Here is a 15,794-nt window from a genome sequence, read left to right on the forward strand (position 1 = left end):
CCCCCCCCCCCCAAAAAAAAAAAAAGGATGTTCAAACCTTTGGTGCATCTTATCCTCATGACAGCCTCAAACCCAATCTTTCTAGTTAAATATCGTTTCAGTTCCTTTTGCAATTTCTCCACCTGGACAGGGTTGTGTTTATGATGGTAAGCCTGGTAGTAATAGACACTACCTGCAGAATACCTTGATATACAACCTATAACAAAAACAACATACATTGGCAGAGGGCAGACAGTTGCTACTGTGGTCTTTAAATATACCAGTTGAATGTAATACTCTAATTATTAAACTGTTCAGACCTGCAAATAGCTCTGTTATATAGTTGTAGAACTGCATACAGAGAAATAGATGTATCACAACTGTATGTTCGAATGTGTGTAGTTTCAGGTGTGAAATAATTTTCCATTGGCCTGAAGTTACAGGTACTTTGTCACTTGAAAGTTTGGTTAAATGGAGAAAAAATAATTAAAATGCTAATGAAGCTTACTCTAAAGATGTTTACAGTGATGGTTAAAAGGCATAAAAGAAGGAAAGTTATTTCAGCCACTTAATACCAGGATCACAAGAATCCTGACTCACTAAGGAAGAATATGAAAACAGCTAGGTTAAATCAGGAAAGACTGAAAGATTACATTCTATTCACTGTCACTGCTCATCAGGAATGAATTTGCATCTTGACATATTAGATTAATTCAAATCAGGTTAATATACTAAATGTTAATGTAGATTCTATGTATTTCTCAAAAGTACAAGAGTTACATGCCCCAAAACAGCTTAATATGACTTACCTAGAGAAGCCAAGTCAGAACATTGTCCACTGAGAAGAAATAAATCTACTGCAACCTGCTGCCCTGAGCAGTCCAAGGCTAACTTCTTGTAAAAATCAGTCGATGGTGTCAGATGTATGTCCTGTTAATACAATGGAGTATTACAAAATACAAAGGAAATTCAAACAGATTAACACGTTTATTGCCTGTCTTCAGGGACACTAATAATTGATTCTCCATCACTGATTCCAGTGATATCTTAAAAAAAAAATTCAGATCACATCATTAATCTGTGTTTATAGCACTCGGGTTTGGGTGGGTTTTTTTTTGTTCTTTCTACTGCTTTAACAAAGGAAGGTTAGCTCAACAAGAGAACCACAAAAGTTAAGCAGAACAGGCAATTCCAGAACCACCTACATGTACAGAGCAGGGCAGTCAGTTCTCTCAACTTTTTTGCTTTTCTAACCTTTGCGGTTGCTCTTTGGTTTGGCTCTTCTCGTGACTTTAGTGCTCCCATTCCCACAGATGGAAGCTGTGTCTGGAAGACAGAGATTCTACCTCCAGTGGGGGACATCAGTTTAAAGGCAGCCTGTAATGCAGGCCCCAGAGCACTCTGAGTTTCCAGGGACTTGGTAAACATCTGTGGCAAGGTCCGCAACAGATCTTGAATTAGCTACAATTGAGAAAACAAAAGTATTAAGACTAGGAGTCGTCAGAGTTTTCTTTATAGAGCTGATTGTTGATACATAAACATGTATTAATGCTTCTAATATTAAGGTAGTAAAGAAAAAACCCTAGCCAAAGTCAAGTACTGTCTTGTTTCAGGCTGGCAAAAGTTTACAGTCACATAGATAAATTAAAAGATAAAAGATAAAAAATTAAAAGATGAATTTCAACCTCAAACTTGGCATTTAGACTGTAGGTGTTAAAGAGCATTAAGTAATCCAGAAATTATAAAGCATATCCCAAACTATGTGAATGTCACTAGTTATTTAAAGTAGTTCTTACCTCTTTATTTTCATTTAAATTTACTAGTAAGTTTTCTGGCATTGGTATAAATACATCTGGAAGGAACAAAAAATATTTAAGTTACTTTTTAAAAACACATCAAGCTTCCTCCAATTCTGTTTGCCAACCATTATATTTCTATCGAAAAAAAGAATACAGTATCAGTGTGTAAACCCATTTAAACGTAATTATGTGGATTCCTTTTTTTTCCTCATAGCATACCTGTGGCTAGAACGCCATATCAGAGCAGCAATCGACAGGGTTGAAGGATAATCAAGACTATTAAGTAAAAACACATAGCGAAGATTTTCTAGTGTTCATTCTGCCCTGCCCTATAACATACAGTGAAAGGTGACTTGAAACTAAAGGCAGAAGAACAAGCACTAAGCATCAGTCACCACAGAATCTACAGCAATTTACCAAGCATCAGTATTTAGGACCATAAGAGCAATCTAGATAATTGTACAAATTAAACCACAAGTTAGGAAGGTTGTCTTCATGTTTTGAGTCATGAACAGCCACAGCATTGCTCAGACATCAGAGGCTTCACAAACGAATACAGACACATGCTGCTTCTAAAGCCATTACTAGAGAAACTAATAATCTGATGTAGAAACTCCCACCAGATATATTTTTTAAAAAGGCTGTCAAAGCCAGCAGTCATTAGTAGATAGTAATCACAGAATTTATTTCTGCATACCTTCAATATCTGAAACTATAAGCATCTGAGGCTGAGAGAGACCTTCCTGAAGACTGTAGAAATGGATTGTGCTGTCAAATGTAATGAAGCCTATTTTTGTTCTAGTGTTCCCAGGAAGCCTAAAAATGAGACATATGGTGTTCAGCAAGATGAAATTTCATGTCTGCAGGCTTTTTTTTTTTTTTTTTTTTTAAACTTCCACTGCACCTGTCCATGGTTGTTACCAAGTAGTTAGCTTAACAGCTACACTGGAACAGCTTGACTAAGTCATTTTGGAGGGGAAAAAAAAAAAATCAAAACCAAAAAAAAAACCATATAAAAGAAGCTCATAGTAGAGTCACCTAGCAGACACTCAAGACATTTTTAAGAGGGTAATAAGAAATGGAAGAAAAGGAAGAAGCAAGCTGCAAAATACCAAGCAGCATTTATATAAGTTCAAACAGCATGTATTTTGTCAAACGTTTATTAGATGTATGCATTCCTTTGAGCAAATACTTATCTAAATTTGAGTTTTTAAAAAATACAGTTCAAAAGACATCATAAACATGATGTTTATTCCTTTTCAGGATTGGTAAAGCAGATAGGAAAGAGCCAGATGAGAAAAAAGCCTCAAAATTACATTTTCTACTGGTGCAGCTGTGATGGGAAAAAGACTACAGCTTTACACTACATTTTAATACAACACTGGCCATTGCTAGCCAACGCTAGGAAATTTGTCTTATAGACAGGAAGTACTGGCATGTTGATGTCTATCACAAGTTTCATAAGAGGAAGGAAAATAGATGATGAATGAAAAGAGATTCTAAGAAAAAGGTACTTACAAGTCAAGATTGTCTAACAAGGTCTGGCAGACTGTATTCAAGTATCCTGTCTCTACTGCATTATGAGAGACATCAAACACAAAGAGGTACACAGGTGGTTGAGGTGGGCGTAGCTGAGCAAAGAAAAAATTAACTTTAATTTGCAAAATGACATTTATTAGAGTTGGTTTAGTCATTCCACTGCAAGCTTAAACTCTATAAAGCAGCACGTAGATGATTGCTAAAACTTCTGAATGCATTTGTCTCTTACTGGGTAATTCCAGAATTATAGTTTTCTTCCAGAAGACCTACAAACACCTACATATTCTAAGTACAGAAGAACTTTGACATCATAAATGTTTAGAAATGAAGAACTATCTGAAGTTCTTCCCAGGAGTTCTCAGATACACTCCTTGAGGCAGCAACTATTCTACTGAGCTGGACAGCATCCTCTATAACAAGTCTTTTTCTGACATCCCTCTGGAAATAAAACAAAGGGAGAGAATAACTAAAAGTAAATAAGGCCTTACCATGTATTCAGATGGAGCCATAAACTCAATAGTAGCATTCTGGACTTCAGGTCTTTTATGAGGTTCTCCATAAACTCTTGTCACAGGATTATACATGAATTCTTCAGGAACTATGCAGATAAGTTTATATGTTATTACTTCCCACTAGTATTAGCTGTGCTGCATTTTAAAACAAATACATCAACTCTTTTGTGCCTGTTGGGCAATGCTTCTTGGAGAACTACTTTAGGTAAGGCAGCTACTTTCTCACCTGCTAGGGTACCTTGGGAGACCAGGTCAGACTTACCGTGCTTCATTAGTGACACCACTGGTTTTGCCCACAGGAAACATTTCTCATGTCTCACAGCCCCAGCATGACTGATGACAACCCCTAGTACTGATATGGCCAACAATATTACAGTCTCAAAGGCCAAGGTGAGAAAGGTTAACCTTAACAGTTTAAAGCAATAAGCACATTTAAAACCTACCATCATTCACTCTATAACACAAATTGCATTTCCACCTCCTTTGGTCTAGAAAGCTGACAAAAGGGTTAATGTATGTCCGGCAGGAACGACATCTCACAATGGTACTCGAAGTGACCACTGGCAATTGCTGGAAAAGAAAAGCTTCCTGTTTTAAAGCATCACCACACTACAGTTATTCATCTATGATAACAACATCATCTACGCTGTGCTTCCTGGTTAGCTAGTCAAAGCATACTTACCGAAGGAAGAAGTATTTCTGCATCCTCACAGCACCCCTACAATTCCTTAATAAGACAACTGGTCAGAACTGAGCTCTAACCTATTTGACTGCATAGGTTCCCTTTTCAAGCCTCTAGTCTTCAATTTTACACTGATGGTTTAAGACCAAGTCCTGCACCCAATACAGATGAAAAAACAGAAAAAAGCCCACATCTTTGAAAGATTATTTAAACTGTAAAAAATAGAAATGTCCAAAAGAGGCGCTGCTAAATTCATAAAGTCTCCTGGCTATCTGAGGATATCCAAACCTCTTTAACTTTGTTAATTCTTAATTAAGTTTAGTTTTAGTATTAGGTTTGGTATAGGAAATGAATAACTACAACTGGTAAGTGACAAGATAAAGCTATCTAAGCAATACTGGAATTTAGATGTGTTGCTGCCTTCTGTCACAGTTCTGAGTGCTGTGCTGCCTCTAAGGTTCCGGTTTTTTGAGTTTTGGGAGGTTTTGTTGATTAATAAGTGAGGCTTGAAAGTTTTAAAATGGTAGGGAGAAAAAAAAAAATCAGAAAAATTACAGTGATCTGTATGGAACAGGGAAATGTCAATTACCAGGGTAATTTTTCTGGGCCAAGATTAGCCAACATACTTGCCCTTCTTTTAGAATTCATTGTCCAGCTCTGGACTTTAATACAGGCATAGTTGATATTTCAGCATTTAAAGTTTTGAATATTTGTCATACCGATAAGTCTTTGAAGGGATGAAGCAGGAGCCCCAAAGGAAGTTTGGCTTTATTCAATAAGGCCTGAGTTTGAGGAATGTTAGTCAGGGTACAGCGGAACAACCTACATGAAGGACAAAGGGTTATTTTCAGAGGCTTTCAGATAATGAAATGATGATTTCAGTAGTAGAGCATCTTTTATATTTTTCTAGAGCTGGTGATGGTGAATTTCTGTTTCCAGATAAAGAATCTTCTCCAGCTCTGTCAAGTTGTTCTGTTTTAGTTTGAGCTTGACCCATAATACATACTTTGAGTTCTTATGTTATTTTATACACATGCTCTTTACACAGAATTGAGAGTCATTTTAGTCACTCAAGTCAAAGTTAAGCCTAACAATGTTCAAAGTTGCACCAAATCTTTGTATACTATTTATATACAATGTTATTTTGGAATATCATTTTGACGTGGCCTTATATACGAATTTGAACCAGCAAAGTTTAAAAAGTTGTCTTAAAACCACACAAAAATAAACAACCCCATAGTCATTTCAGGGACTTCAGAACTCAGTGGTTTCCAAACAGTGCAGATGTGCACAGTACTTTTGCAAATCCAGTCCAGCTTGTTTGTATGACCAGCTTTACAAAGATGCTGTTATTTCCTTTATCTATCATACAACACTTGCAAAGCAGGAGTACCTGGTTATTCAGAGTTTGGTTGGTCTCCTCAGAGAGATGACTTGAATAACCAACTGCCAGCCTCTTGTTTGACATTCCATTTACTCCATTGTTTTAAAAGGTTACTCCAATACTGAGGACAGTCATGTTCCTGCATTCGCAAGCTTTTTGGTATACCTCACTCGAGTTAACTCCTATTTTATATCTTTTCTCAATCATACTTATTGCCAGCTATATTGTAAAGTTTTTGTATTGTGCCTACTATAGCTGTCTTGCAAGCAACGTATTTTTCCTCATACTTTCTACACAGATAATTTTCCTCACTTCAAAGTTTAAACCACTTACCACCTTTATCATAACACAGTGAGGCCCATTTTCAATGTTTTCTACTCACAAAATTAAGGAAGTATTTTGTGAAGAGTTATGTTTACAAGTAGGAAGTTATACCTCTATTTATTTTGATGAATTATAGCAAATGGATAATCTTACTCAGGGTTACAATTGAGCTTCTGGATGTCTTCATGCAAGTTTGGGACAGGAGCCTTCAAGAGGGTCGTAGGAAGAATATTTCTTTCTTGAAGAAGATTCACAGGTCTTAATCCTTCTTGCTGTAGACTCAGGCCACCCATAGATGCAGTTAAGTGACTAGTGCCCAGGGCAGGCTAGAGTCAAATAAAATTTCAGGAATCAACACCAATTATTTGGATGAAACCCACAGTTCATTCAAAAAGCAAAACATATTTCCCTTTCAATTTTATTTTCTTTTGTTTGTATATTAACTGTCATTGTATTACAATGATATATTTAGAAATACTACTTGTTACATAAACTTGGACTTACGCATCTAACATAACAGAGATAAAAATTAGCACACATTTGCTACAAAGCTCTTGAAATACAGAGGCTCAGCTGGCAAAAGTGTTCATCATTTCACACTGAAATTTCAGGGAAAAAACCTGAAATACTTCAGCTAACAATAGCAACCTAAAGAAAGAAAAACATGCCAAAAGCAGCTGAAAGTTTTATGAGAAATGTTCTGAACAGATTCAAGGATAGAACACTTCAGAAAGAGCTGGCACACAGCTTTTCCAACCTGGTACCAAGGCGTCAGCAAAAGCATCGGTTTCAGACTATGTCTACCATATTGAACAAATGACACACCAAACAGTGAACCATAGAAGCAGGACCCCACAAAGGCACAACATGCACCAGTCATCACTTTCCTTTACTCACACACACCATGGACAGTACCAAGATAAAAAACAGACAATCTTTACCTGGTGGAAATGTTTTGATCCATCGGGATATTGCAAAGCAGATGTTTGCATTCCTGGTGCTCCAGGTGGAGAAGTATTTTGGTAGCCTGGAGGTAAAGCAGGGTAAGAATACCCAACACTTCTATTCATCTTAAGGTTTGGGGGTGCAGGAGAAGGATGTGGAGTTGCTACAGGCAGAGAAGACAAATATTTAAAATTAATTGCTGAAGAACAGCAGCTTCCTCAATGTGTTAATAAAGCAGGAAGACTTGTTGTTTAATTTCTAAGGTGTAAACAACTGACAACTGCAGTCAATTTTGCAAAATGCTCTGAACTGCTTTACCATACTTACAGGCAAAGACATACCTATTGTCGATGCTTCAAATTTCATATTTAGTTTCAAGATAGACTTCGAACCAAATATAGATGTTTGTACATAAATGCCTAAACTGCTGTCTTTTCCAAACTCTTCAAAAAAAAGTTAACATAATAATAAACATTTTTAATTCCAAAGCCTTACCCATGAGGCCACCACCTTCTATTGCATCGTAGCTGTTTTGCACCACAGACCCATCACTGGCAGCAGATGTAGCATCGCCTATTAAGACAGATGGTCCCAGTAAAAATTTTCACGAGTTACTAAGAAGTTGTAATGAGGTAACTGCGAAGCAATCCTACTTGCTAGATGACTATTAAGATTAGCATAGTTTGGATCTACTTTGTTTCTGCAGCAGGATGAAACAATTAAATACACATCCTAGCCGCTTTCTCACACATACTTCCCCTGCTGACATGACCTCAACAAAAGACATTCATAAAACTCCATAATCTTTTTTCAAGGAAAACAAAAGTCCCTACCCTTCTGGTTGAATGATCTTTTAAGATTACTTTAGATTAGATATTCTCCGTAACTTCCAAACTGATAAGCAGTAAAGTGTCAGGGGACACCTCCGTCTCATCAGAGGAAGTGTCTGTAGACTAGCTACAGTTTTTAAAGCACCTTGGAATTTAGGTACCAACTTCCCTGAAGAACTTTTTCCACTAATAATTCATAGAAACACCAAATTCCCTTCACTTACACACTCAGTCCAGTACCACTCACCAAACACCAGCAGTTCTGATATGGCTGCATACCAGTCAAGATAAAAATTCCAGCTGAGATAAAAAAAAAAAACCTTGAAATTGAGAGAATGCTCCCAAAGCTTTTTGTAAGCTAGCTAAGTGTACAAAACCAATTACCTATTGCTAAGGAGAAGTAGGTACTCAGTTTACTTTTTATTATCATTAAAATTTTCAAAGATGACCCAATGAAAGGAACTTGCATTACATGCTGAATCTTGCTAGTAAGCAGCAGTCAACCTACTTCACAGACTAAATATTTCTATCCCTCCAGGGCCCTGGAAATGTTTCCTCTTCATTATGAAGAAAAGACTTTCTAGGCAAAAGCAGTTTCTAATGCATTTCATATGTTCAAAACTAAGCTAAATCTGAATATACTATTCTTGTACTCACACTGCTACCACATACAAGAAACTGTCAATCTGAACATGCAAGGAGCCAACAGCTTTTACACAGCAAACTATGTATGTAAAAATAAAATTGCCAACTACCACGTGGCCCCACCTAGCATGAACACTAAATGCAATACAACTGCAGGTCTGTTTGGTACAGAACCCCGATGAGTTCTTAAACAATGGCATATTTGTGCAGGGCCCACAGGAGACAGAGAAAGTCAGATATCTGTCTTCAACAGCTGACACTTAACAGCCTCTATAAACAAACTTCAGAAAATTAACAAATCCAAAGTATCTGTTTCAGTGATTTTACACAGAAGGGAAGAATAAGGTACAGCTATGTAAACAGGCAAGGAATTGCTAGGTCCACATTTTAGCCTTCCCTGCAGAATAAAACAATACGGGAAGTTATACACAGATTATGTCCTCCAGAGCAGTCAAGGATGCAGAGAAATCAGAATTTCAATATCACTTTAGGTCACTAAAAATAAAAGAAAGAGATGGCAACTATGGGAGATATGGACATGTCAAAGAGCACTTCGAAATCCATTTTGAAGTGTTAATTATTTTTATGTTATTAAAAACTCTCAACAAGAAATATTTTACTTCCTTCCAAGTCTCTACCTGCTCCTTTTAGATAAAATTCTGCTGCATTAGTATCAATTTTACTATTTGAGTGTCTAATAGACAATGTACTTGACTTTAAAAGTTACATGTTAGAACAAGCTGTAATGGTCAAATTCAACAAAAAGAGCAAATTATTTCTTACCTTCTCGATTTGCAGCTGAATTTAGCAGAGATTGTGTATTAGGTGGTCCTGCTATCAGTGTTGATGGCCTAATTAAAGGCGGACCACCAACTGGCAGAGGCCCTAAAGGCGGCCTTGCAGGAGGGTGGGGTGGAGTTAAAGGCTGAGTCACTGGTGGAGGTGCAGATCCTGTGAACAGATTAATTTTTAGGAGGAGTTTAACCCAGCTGAAAAAGTCACAAAAGTTCTGTTACGAAAACACACAGATTGAACTCTAAATATTCTTCTTATTCAAATGATAAGCAGCACGAGATATAGGAATCCTAACATGTGTGTAGGAGGTTTCACAGCTTCAAATTGTTTCTGTCATGCTTTTCTCATACTGGGATCCTGTAGCTATTATCCATGATCTCTTTCAGTTTTTTGTTGCTGTTGTTGGTAAGAATTTCAAGAGGTACAGAAAGCACCCCAACTACAGTTACTAAGTCTGGACTTTAAAGTTATAGTACAGCCCCATACAAATGCTTTCAGAGTACTTTCTAAGGACTGACAATTATTATTAGATAGTGAAAATTCCAAGTTTGGAGGAAGGAAGCTTTCCATTTAACTGGCTTCTATTTCAATGGCACAGAATGCTTTTCAGTTTTTTGCATCAACCTTACTGAGGCTGTTCAGAGAATTACCTGAATCAAGTGATTAACAGAAAGGTTAAGAAGTTTTGAACTGTTCTAAACTGCAAAAGACCACACTCACTAACAGAACTACAGTTTTCAACCATGAAGTCCAGAACTTGACTGAAGCATGCCAATGCTCCAACAGCCACCCCAAGGAATGGTGAAGGTCACAGAACAGCATTACCTGGACACAACTTCCCAAAACAACCCCATTCAAGGGTTGCCTGCTTCAGTCACCCAAGCAAACTGAAATGCCTGACCTGCGCACAGAACTTCCATTTCTAAGCCAAAGAAATCACCCCAGTATTTGCGATATGCATTTTCTCAAAGTATCTGCTTTGACAACCTCATTCCACAAGTAAAATGCTGCTGCAGAGTCAATTCTATATTCTTTTTTTAAAAAGGAATGCTGAGAAATGGGCATTGGCAAAAAGTTATGGTTACCTGGCTTCATATAGCTGTTCTGAAGCGGAGGACCTCCCGGAGAAGCAGCGTATTGGTAATTTCCTGGAGGATTTGTATTTCCTGATAACGACAACGGTGGTTGAACTGACCCTGTCCCTGTCATGTGAGCAAAATGGCTTGTTTGAGACCCAGCTGGCTGACACGCAGGAGTCTGGCTGTACTGCCAGTTAGAAAGCACTGGTGGGCTAGCTCCAGAAGGAAAGCTACTAGCAGATGATACAGAAGCTGAGTTTTGCAATGCAGGCAGCAGCACTTGTGGAACAGGACCCGTTTGTTGTACTGGTGACCCGGAGAAAGGTGCCACTGGTGGTCTATTGAGAGTCTGACCAGGTCCTTGATAATTGTTTAATTGAGAAACATTCTGAGAGCCACTATAGTTGTACTGTCCAGAAGGCTGATGGGGAGGAACCTTCGCCAGTGTCTGATGCGAATACGATCCTGGAACCGAAGAGCTATATCCCTGGCCATCTGATGAATGCATCAGCGGATTTTGAACAGGACCTGAAATTAAAAAAAAACAACAAACCCTTTAGAAAGTCAGTGTTGTGTATCACTTCTGAAAATAAGAGATGTTTCTGGGAATCTCTTTCCTTGGAATTTGGCCATAAAAGTAATCTTTTTTTTTTTTTAAACCATCAGGTGTAAGTGACAGTATCACTGCTGCAGGGGATGTGAATTTGGTCGTATTTTGCTATCAACACTTAGATCTTTGTTTTGTTTTACAGTAGCCTCGCAACCACTAAGCATTCCAGTGCCTGAGCACAATCCATCCTCTTGGACTGAAATTCAAACACAATACTATTTCTATCTTCAGAAACACCCAAAAGCAAGCTGACCAAGGAGGAGCACTCTCCCACACCTCTGGCAGTAGTACAAGCAAGCAGACCAAAAGCGGAAGCATCCATTACATAGTAACTCAGTTTCACTTGACAATTGACACCAACTTAAACTTTAGCTTACAGCAAAGACACCAACAGCCCCTTTCATCATAGGTCACTGTGCTATTTCTCAAGCAGAGTTAATCTATGAAAGTTTCTGCAGTTAATTTTAGTAACAGAACTATTCGTACATATACCGCTCAGGTGAGCGGCCACAGCTGGTCACAAAGATGGAATGAAGGGTAATTTTATTATAAAATAGTTCACCAATCAGGAAAATAAAACTTGATAGGCTAATGGTGCTTTTTATGTATTTGTTTGTTGGTATAGCTGAATTAAGTTTTACTCGTTTGAAGAAAAAAAAAATTAAAATGGTGAATAACTCTTCAAACAGTAAATGCTGGCAAGAGCATCATCAGATTTCTGCTTTACATGGGAACGTAAAGAGACAGAATACTGTGAGATTTCCAGTGCCGTAAGAGCTCCATCAAGAAAGTTACTGCTACAGGTTGTTCATACCGTTGCCACAAAATGGACATTCTGAAAGGATACTATAAATTTTGAAGTGAAACCCATCTGAGCAGAATATACTAGATAATGCATGCCACAGCCAACCACGACTTCTTAAAAACCAAAAAATTAAAATCACTAACACACTTGCCAACAGCGTATCGTTTATTTAAGTCAGTCATATTGTGGTTCCCCCCAGCCCAAACACAATTTCAATACTGCAGCAACCCACATACACAGTTAAACATCTGAAAGCAAAAAAGAGCCTCTTCATGTTTTAGAGTTAAGATTCTTTTCTTTGCAACCCTGTACTATTTTCCAGGTTTCCAGAATTAGTTAAGATTTGGATACTTTTTTTGAACCTGGATAAACAAAAGCGCTTAATGTTCCAGAGCAGAAATGCCTGCCAGATTCCACACTTGAATTTTAAAAAACACACCAGACAGATGAGCTTGCAGAGTAGATATATATTTACCATACAAGTACTGGAAACAGCTGCCACCAGAATTAAGTCACAGAATCTCATTTAACATTAAAACAAGACGGCTGGTTTCCTGTTGAAACATTCTAGTTAAATTTCAAAAAGGTGAGGAAGTTCACATTTCCAATTTAAAATAACTTTGAAATCAGGAATTTCTGACAATTAATTAAGCTAAATGCAGAATACACTGAAATACTTACATAGGACAAATACTGCACAGGTCATTCAGCTCCTCATTCCCTAGAAAGCCATAGGCTGTGGTTCACAGACCACTGCTACTTCACTGAGTATCAGTACATATCCACGCTAACTGCACAGCCAAGGCAGTACTACAGTGCCAGTGATCTCATCCTCACTGCCTCTGTTATTTGTGCATAAAAAGTACATACCATATTATTCTCCACCCATTAATCTCAATATGCTACTTATCGTTCGGTTAGGAAATCCAGTTATACTCTACTGTCTTTACAATGCTGCTCATAAATCTTAGTAATTAATAATTCTCTAAAATAAATGGTGTCTAAACAAAAAGCTTGCAAAGATGAAATGCTAACAATTATGACTCACCTCCAAAAATTACCCTGCAGCGTATCAGATGGGTTTTCAACAATCAATTTACAAAATCCATCATAAATTAAACTTGCTAACTCTAAGAACGATGAGGAATTCTTTTGTGACACCAAGCCTGCTGACTGCATCAGCATGTACACTGACACATTACTATAAGCCATACGAAAAATACAGAACAAATAAAAATTAATTTTGTAACTTGATTATTCACCTTTGAGCATGACTCTCTAGCCCAGGCAGGAATCGGGGTACTTGGATTGCTCTCTTAGGCACTGTTTTCCCTGCTTGAGGGATAAGTTTGAGGATAAAGCAGTGGAAGCGAGGTGAAATCCAAAACTGATTGACTTGATATTTTTTATGGCACTTTCCTAAAAATAAAAATTCAAATTCACCACAGCACAAATGTTCCAAATTTCAATTTTTATTTCTAAAGTCAGAAGCACAACAAGAAGTCTCGATAGCCTCCGCACAGTTCACGTTTCCAGTACAAGCCTGCATAAAGCTGCCAACAAAACGAAAGCAACAGCACCGAGCTGCACAAACCCTTTCCAAAGGGCTCCACAATCCACAAAGACTTCTCAGGACTTGCTGTTTTACTGCTGCCACGTACCCATCTTGACCAGACCTCTTTACTGAGGCTCATCAGAGAGCATATAGGCTTTCCAGCTTTTCCTAAACGCTGCTGCTGGTTTCCTGCGCTGTTTTCTGAAACCAAGAACCAACAAGGAATTCAGCATAGGCTGAAGAGCTAGATCACCTGCACGGCAGCAAAATCCCCAACACTCGGAGACCGCAGAGATGAGTTAGTAATACAAGAAAGGCCACCCGCTTAGCAGCCAAAGACACCTCTACAGGAACACAAGGTCATTGAACATTTCTAGGAGATCAGGAATGGCACCAGAATATATATGAAGGTTGGCTGATGGTTTTATAAAATGAGAGGTCAAAATATTAGCGTGGGAGGCTAGGATTGAGGTTATATTTTCTGCCATACAGAATTTCAGCATCACTGACTCCAAGCCAGTTATTCAGTATATTACCTTCACCAGCTGCCACCTCTCCAACCTCCAGGGAGATGCAAGGATAAACATACTGAAAAGCTACATCCCAACCAAACTACCATGGGATCTGTCACCACCACTGCCCACTTCAGCTGGCTTTCCCCCCTGGTTTCCAAACCCAACAGCTTCTAAAGCATCTCATGACCTTAAAGCGCTGTGCTAAGATAACATGAGGAGAGCAAAACAGTCCTAAATGAATTATTTCTCCTTCTTGTTTGCACTATTAATGGGAAAGCAAATTAGTAACCTGCAGTTAAATAAATACAGAATACTGGTCCTATTAAAATAAAAACACAAATGAAGTAAGGGAAGGTTGTTGCTAAGCAACCCAATGCTCTGTGCTAAACAATTTTCCAGTCAGCACACGGTGCTGCTGTGACAATTTACTGCCTTCATGGACACGCGAGCTCGTGGAGTTACCTGCAAACAGTAGAGCAAGCAACAAGCTGAGAGGAAGAGCTGACAGCTATATAACTATTTATCATTCTGTTGACAACATTCTTTCCTGATAGACCACTATAAGCACCACAATAGTGCCCTCAGTATCCTCTAGACTGTTTTAAAAAGCTTTGTTTTTACTGTAAAGGTCAAGGATCGCAGCATCTACTCAACATATATTTTAAACAATGCTAAAAACAGTCCATGCTTGAATAATCTAATTTATTCAAAAGGCCAGCAATCCAAACCTTATCTCTAACATAACAACTGTTTGATTTTATTACCTTCTATTTGCATAACTCTAAATTTCAGTTCTTCATTTTGCATACACCTGACAGCCGGGTAGCCTGAAATTCCTCCTCCTCCAACTGCCTCTCCAGAACTTCCATTATGTGCTTAATCCGACTACAGGGAAATCAGCAAACATAAAGTGATGCCAGTCTGTAAATCACCCCACTCGATTACTCCATTAGCTAACATTCTCTTTCTATGTTCTCTGCTTAGAGCGTAAACTCTCTAGAATAGAGGCTCTCTCTTCAGATTGTATACATATGCTCCCCACTTTCTTGACCCTATGAGCAACTACACAGTTGTTTGTACAACGTCATTTTGCAGATGACTTTGAGGAAAAGTAATAAGCACGCTGTGAAAGAGGGGAAAGACAAGTCAAACCATTTAATAACTCATGCATAAATCAGAAAAATCAAAAGATGTCATTATAACTGAATTGCTTATGATGCAGCACAACTACTGAAAATGCAAAAGTGTATAATTAAGGAACCCAGCACAGAGGATGCTGTCTGCATATGTGAAATCAGGAAATAATTCCAACAGCACAGATTTGCATACGTGCAAAGAAAACAGATAAAGAGACGAGGTTGCCTTGTATCTCTTTCTTCCTAGCTTAAAAGGCTGGCTAGCGAGTTGTTTCGTTTCACCTTCAGTATCTCGTTTTAAAAAAAGATACATCTTGAGGGGAAGAAAGTCATCAAGACTTTCCCAGATTATAGCACATGGATAGTATCGGTTTTACATGAATGACAAGATAAAAAACATCCCATTGCGCTCCAGCCAGAGCTTAGCCAGGTTCCCCCCCCGCTACCGATAACCACAGTGCCACATGTACAGCTGCGTTCCAAAGGGTCAGAGGCTCAGAGCGCTGCATAAACATCGGCTTTCGGAAAGGCACTTTTGCCAGTTTATAAGCCAAGACACACAAAAAATATACTCGGGGATACTTTTGTTATGAAAAAAGATTGGAATGAAAATTTATTTTGCCTGAGCAAAATCAGCTCTGCAATTCTCTCAGTAAGGCT

The 15,794-nt window shown here is 38.2% G+C and overlaps 1 protein-coding gene across 1 annotated transcript in view; it reads right to left on the reverse strand.

Annotated features, from left to right (window-relative positions):
* SEC24A (SEC24 family member A) overlaps positions 1–14,805 on the reverse strand; it is a 20,795-nt gene extending 5,990 nt beyond the window's left edge. Inside the window, exons 1-15 of the mRNA XM_009708932.1 lie at positions 14,763–14,805; positions 10,520–11,041; positions 9,423–9,590; positions 7,660–7,737; positions 7,161–7,327; positions 6,373–6,545; positions 5,231–5,333; positions 4,273–4,399; positions 3,806–3,915; positions 3,297–3,409; positions 2,476–2,594; positions 1,776–1,831; positions 1,234–1,440; positions 789–909; positions 38–196 (exon numbers count right to left, since the gene is read on the reverse strand). Of these exons, the coding sequence (XP_009707234.1) occupies positions 38–196; positions 789–909; positions 1,234–1,440; positions 1,776–1,831; positions 2,476–2,594; positions 3,297–3,409; positions 3,806–3,915; positions 4,273–4,399; positions 5,231–5,333; positions 6,373–6,545; positions 7,161–7,327; positions 7,660–7,737; positions 9,423–9,590; positions 10,520–11,041; positions 14,763–14,805 (2,266 nt within the window). The remainder of the gene's footprint in view (positions 1–37; positions 197–788; positions 910–1,233; positions 1,441–1,775; positions 1,832–2,475; positions 2,595–3,296; positions 3,410–3,805; positions 3,916–4,272; positions 4,400–5,230; positions 5,334–6,372; positions 6,546–7,160; positions 7,328–7,659; positions 7,738–9,422; positions 9,591–10,519; positions 11,042–14,762) is intronic.
* Positions 14,806–15,794: the final 989 nt, after the last annotated feature.

The sequence above is a fragment of the Cariama cristata genome, unplaced genomic scaffold (assembly GCF_000690535.1).
Source record: "Cariama cristata isolate BGI_N322 unplaced genomic scaffold, ASM69053v1 scaffold11751, whole genome shotgun sequence".
Classification (NCBI taxonomy): Eukaryota; Metazoa; Chordata; class Aves; order Cariamiformes; family Cariamidae; genus Cariama; species Cariama cristata.